We start from the raw sequence: 5,036 nt of genomic DNA on the forward strand, positions 1-5,036 counted from the left end.
ATACAATAACAAATTTATTAATATTATCAAAACATAGAAATAGATGGAGAAACAAAAAATAAAATTTATTAAAATAAAAATCATAATATTTATATATCTTTAATTTAGTTATTCTTTTTTTTGTATTTATTATGTTTGAATAATAGAATATATTAAAATATATGTGTTGATTTTTTTAATAGAATTGAGAGAGAGAAAATATTTAAAAAAATAGATAGAAAATATTAGGGGTGTCAATAGAACCCAAAACCCGAAGCCGGCCCGAAATCCGCCCAAAAAATTAAGGGTTTGGGCCTAATAATACAAGTCCGGTAAATAAATGTGTGGGCCGGTCCGGCCCGAAAAAAGTTAGGACCGAATCGAGTCTGACCCGAAACCCGTCCGATCCGCCCATTTAGCCCGAAAAAATATTATATTATTAGATTTTTACTTTCATTTGAGATTTAATACCACATAACATTATATAAAAAAATTTATTTGTATGCTTTATATATATATATTTATATTTCAAAGCAATTTGATTAATATATATTAAACTTATATTATATATATATATTATTAAACAATTTAATTAGATTTTGGTTTAATTTATATATATACATATATATATATTTATGTGTATTTTATAAGTTTAATTTTGATTTTTAAATTCTATCTCAATGTTTTTCTATACTTTAAAAATTATTAAATTATTATTATTATTGTTAATATTATTATTATATATTAATATTTATTTTTTATTAAATAAAAAAAACTCGAAACCCGGTCTGAACCCGCCCGAAACCCTATAGGACCGGACTCCGGGCCACCGATCATAAACCCGAAAAATAAATGGGCAGGCCGATCTGGCCTGAAAAATTCGAAGCCCGAATTAAGCCCGGCCTGAACCCGACCTGGTCCGGCCCACCCATTTTATACTCCTAGAAAATATTGAGTAAAAAAAAGAAGAGCACATTATCTAAAAAAGAAACAAATTAAAGGAAGAAAGAGAAAAAGATGGAGGAAGGGTAGACTAGACACAAACGCACTGCAAAAGTAATCGGGACATTCTTAATTTACTGATAAAATTTTACAAAATTTTTTAAAAAATATTTCTTAAATTATAAGAGGGGCATGAACCACCCATTTGAATGTGGATCAATGTTAGATATGTGGAATAATTTGATTTTGATATTCGTGATAAATATTTTAAAATAAATATCCATATCCAATGGAACTGTGATGCCATTCTTACTTGTATTTCTCCAATTTTTAGTTATAATCACACGTGTTTTTACACGGTTTTTCATTAATTTTAGAGAAGATAACTATAGTTTCAGACATGGGACACAAAGAACCATAAGATTAGCTTGACAGACTGCTTTAGTAAGAAATTTGGGCTTTTTTTTCTCTCTCTTTTAATTCTTTTTAAAAATTTAGAAAAAGGTTGCTACTTTGCCCTTCCTCTTCCTCTTCCTCTTCACATTCAAGCTTATGTTTTTGTGGGTTCCTCCAAGTGGTTACGTTCTTCTTAAGGCAGATTTTTGCTACATATATTCTCCGACGCTTGAATTCTCCTTTTCCTGTCACCTTCCTCACACTTTCTCCCTTGAGGTTTCCTTGGATTTTTCCCCATTTCCATTTTGCGTTTCGAATTTTTGGACCTTTTTTTACGTTTTTTGATCTTTTGGGTTTCCGTTTTCTCTCACATCATCACCATTTATCTCCTCTTCTGGGGCTGGATTTGTGACATCTCGGGGAAAGCCTCTTCCTTTGAGAGTCAGAAGATATAGAAAATGGCGGCAGGAGGAGCAGCGCCTCCGCCGAAGCAGGAGGAACTTCAGCCGCATCCGGTGAAGGATCAGCTTCCAGGCATCTCTTATTGCATCGCCAGTCCTCCTCCTTGGCGTGAGCTCTTCTCACATTTCTACTCAACGTTGTCATGTTAGCGATGTCTTGATCAGTGTTAATGGGCAAAGGTCTGATTTTTGTGAGCAGCGGAAGCGATATTGCTCGGTTTTCAACACTATCTGGTGATGCTTGGAACAACCGTTTTGATCCCTTCATCGTTAGTTCCACAGATGGGAGGGAGAAATGTGAGTCTTCTCAGTCAATGTCAAGAACTCGGGTTTCAGGGGGGGAAAAACCCTTTTTGATAACTCTGTGTTCTACTCTTGTGCAGGAAGAGAAGGCGAAAATGATCCAGACACTGCTGTTCGTGTCTGGTCTGAACACGTTATTCCAAACCCTTTTCGGAACCCGTCTTCCCGCAGTTATTGGAGCCTCTTACTCCTATGTTCCGATGACAGTTTCGATCATCTTGGCTGCCCGGTACAATGATATATTAGATCCTGAAGAGGTAGGCCCGGGCAGCTGAAATGATTTTTTACGTGTGTGTAAAGTCTGGTTCTTGATGCACTAAGGGTGATGATCTTGATGAGAATGCAGAAATTCAAGAGGATCATGCGTGGAATCCAGGGTGCTCTTATCATCGCCTCGATTCTTCAGATCATCGTCGGCTTCAGTGGCCTTTGGCGCAATGTAACCAGGTCAGGAAGCAGAATTATCACGCCAAGAACATTCATACAAAACCGGAAATTCTTGTCCTTTTCGCATATTTATGTGTGATTCGGGATCTCAACTGATGTCGTTTTCGACGTTTTTCCCTTCCATGTGAAGGCTCTTAAGTCCTCTATCTGCGGTTCCACTAGTTACTCTCGCTGGTTTAGGACTTTATGAACTCGGTTTCCCTCTGGTTAGTATTGATTAATCTCTTGTGTCTGCTCATGAATCATTGATTTTAGAACATTGCTCAAGTCCCAGGTTGTTTCTTGTTGCAGCTAGCGAAATGCGTTGAGATTGGACTGCCCGAGATCATCCTTCTTGTTATATTCTCACGGGTTTATATGTCTATTATCCTTTTCTTGTGATCCAAAAAGGTTGAATCGGTTCGGCAGAACTCGTCTTACCTGTTTTGTCTTTTCGTATTTGCAGTACATTCCTCATGTGATGCGAGGAGAAAGACACGTCTTTGATCGGTTTGCTGTGATATTCTCTGTGGTGATTGTATGGATTTATGCTCACCTTCTCACAGTTGGAGGAGCTTATAGGAACACAGGAATCAAGACTCAGATGAGCTGCAGAACCGATCGTGCTGGTCTGATCAGTGCAGCTCCGTGGTATGGAATGCTGGCCTTTCGGGTTTCCTATAATGACTTTGGCTATATTCTGATTTCAGTGTACAATTTCGGACCGAACCCTTTATTTGATCTAGGATCAGAGTGCCTTACCCATTTCAATGGGGGGCTCCAACCTTTCATGCAGGGGAAGGTTTTGCTATGATGGCTGCTTCATTCGTTTCCCTTGTCGAGGTCAGACCTTAAACTTGTACTTTTTTTTTCGCAGCAAAGCTTACTGCTTTACCCGAGATTTCAAAAGTTTGTTAAAGTTACTAGTGATTCATGGTTCTGTTCTTGTGATTCATGGAAACAGTCCACTGGGACATACATTGCTGTATCTCGATATGCAAGTGCCACTCCACCTCCTCCTTCCGTGCTCAGCCGTGGTATCGGTTGGCAGGTACATTTTAACATGCATGTGAATGTGTTCTATTGAATCTTCCGACAATTTTCACGTGAATGTGAATGTATTCTTCTTCTGGTTCTGTTGCTAGGGAATTGGCATCCTTTTCTGTGGATTATTTGGAGCAGGAAATGGAGCATCTGTCTCAGTGTAAGACAGTTTCTCCGAAGAGAAAGCAAACATTAACCTTAAAAGAACTCAAATTATTTGTCAGAGATTAAAGGCTTTCTCGATGATCTTGCAGAGAGAATGCCGGTTTGTTAGCATTAACGCGCGTCGGGAGTAGAAGGGTGGTTCAAATATCAGCCGGTTTCATGATCTTCTTCTCCATTCTCGGTGAGCTATTCCTTCTAATGCTTATATATATACGGAGTTCAGAAGTTGTTTGTGACCCGTTTTTCCCGATGCCCTTTTGTTACATAATCAGGTAAATTTGGAGCTGTTTTTGCTTCAATTCCTGCTCCTATTGTTGCAGCTCTATACTGTTTGTTCTTCGCATACGTTGGTACGTTTCTCGAAAATTACCGAGAATTGCTGCTCAGCTTAGAAACACAATTAGCATCTTACAAACCAAATGCAGGGGCGGGCGGTCTAAGTCTTCTCCAGTTCTGCAATCTAAACAGCTTCAAAACCATGTTCATTCTCGGCTTCTCCATCTTCATGGGCCTGTCAATAACTCAGTACTTCAACGAGTACACTGCTCTAAACAACTATGGCCCGGTTCACACTCGAGCAAGATGGGTAAACCCAATCATCTTTCTCGCCATTTCTCGGCCCTAAAATGTTAAAAACCAAAGTTTGAATCATGACACATTCATCTGCTCTTGCAGTTTAACGATATGATCAACGTACCCTTCTCATCTGAAGCCTTTGTGGCCGGGATTTTGGCATTTTTTCTGGACTTGATGTTGCACAAGAAAGATAGCTCGATGAGGAGAGATCGAGGGCTGCAATGGTGGGAACGATTCAGATCGTTCAAATCCGACACAAGGAGTGAAGAGTTTTACTCGCTGCCTTTCAATCTGAACAAGTACTTCCCTTCTGTCTGAACGATGTTGATGTAAATCGAGCATTTGTCAAAATGTGTGCCGTTTGTTTGTCCTTTTGGTCATCTGTAGCTTTTTGGTATATGCTATGTAGAGGAATGCACTGCGTGCCGTTTCTTGTTGATATATAGTGCAGCTGTTTTTGCTGAAAATTTTACTAATATCATGAGTTATATTTATATATAGATCCATATATACATGCGTGCGAGCCTATTCTCTCCATTCTATCGATTTTTCATAGAATCTAGAAACATATTTCGTTCAATCAATCTGAATTTAATATAAAACTAAAAATAAAAAAGATTATTGAGTATAAAATAAATCACATTGAAATTCAAAACTAATATATATATATATATATTGAATATTTCGAATAAATTCGGTATAATACTAGAGCACAAATCATCACAATATATGTATGTGGAGATT

The 5,036-nt window shown here is 37.9% G+C and overlaps 1 protein-coding gene across 1 annotated transcript; it reads left to right on the forward strand.

Annotated features, from left to right (window-relative positions):
* Positions 1-1,437: 1,437 nt before the first annotated feature.
* LOC104825598 (nucleobase-ascorbate transporter 7) lies at positions 1,438-4,768 on the forward strand. Its single transcript, XM_010557957.1, has 14 exons — positions 1,438-1,887; positions 1,978-2,075; positions 2,162-2,338; positions 2,428-2,528; positions 2,659-2,734; positions 2,820-2,879; positions 2,974-3,158; positions 3,254-3,350; positions 3,472-3,558; positions 3,653-3,711; positions 3,806-3,897; positions 3,989-4,066; positions 4,142-4,302; positions 4,392-4,768. Exons 1-14 carry the CDS (start codon positions 1,776-1,778, stop codon positions 4,608-4,610), a joined length of 1,602 nt encoding a protein of 533 aa, XP_010556259.1. The 5' UTR covers positions 1,438-1,775; the 3' UTR covers positions 4,611-4,768.
* The last annotated feature ends 268 nt before the right edge of the window (positions 4,769-5,036 follow it).

The sequence above is a fragment of the Tarenaya hassleriana genome, unplaced genomic scaffold (genome assembly GCF_000463585.1).
Source record: "Tarenaya hassleriana unplaced genomic scaffold, ASM46358v1 Cleome475, whole genome shotgun sequence".
NCBI lineage: Eukaryota > Viridiplantae > Streptophyta > Magnoliopsida > Brassicales > Cleomaceae > Tarenaya > Tarenaya hassleriana.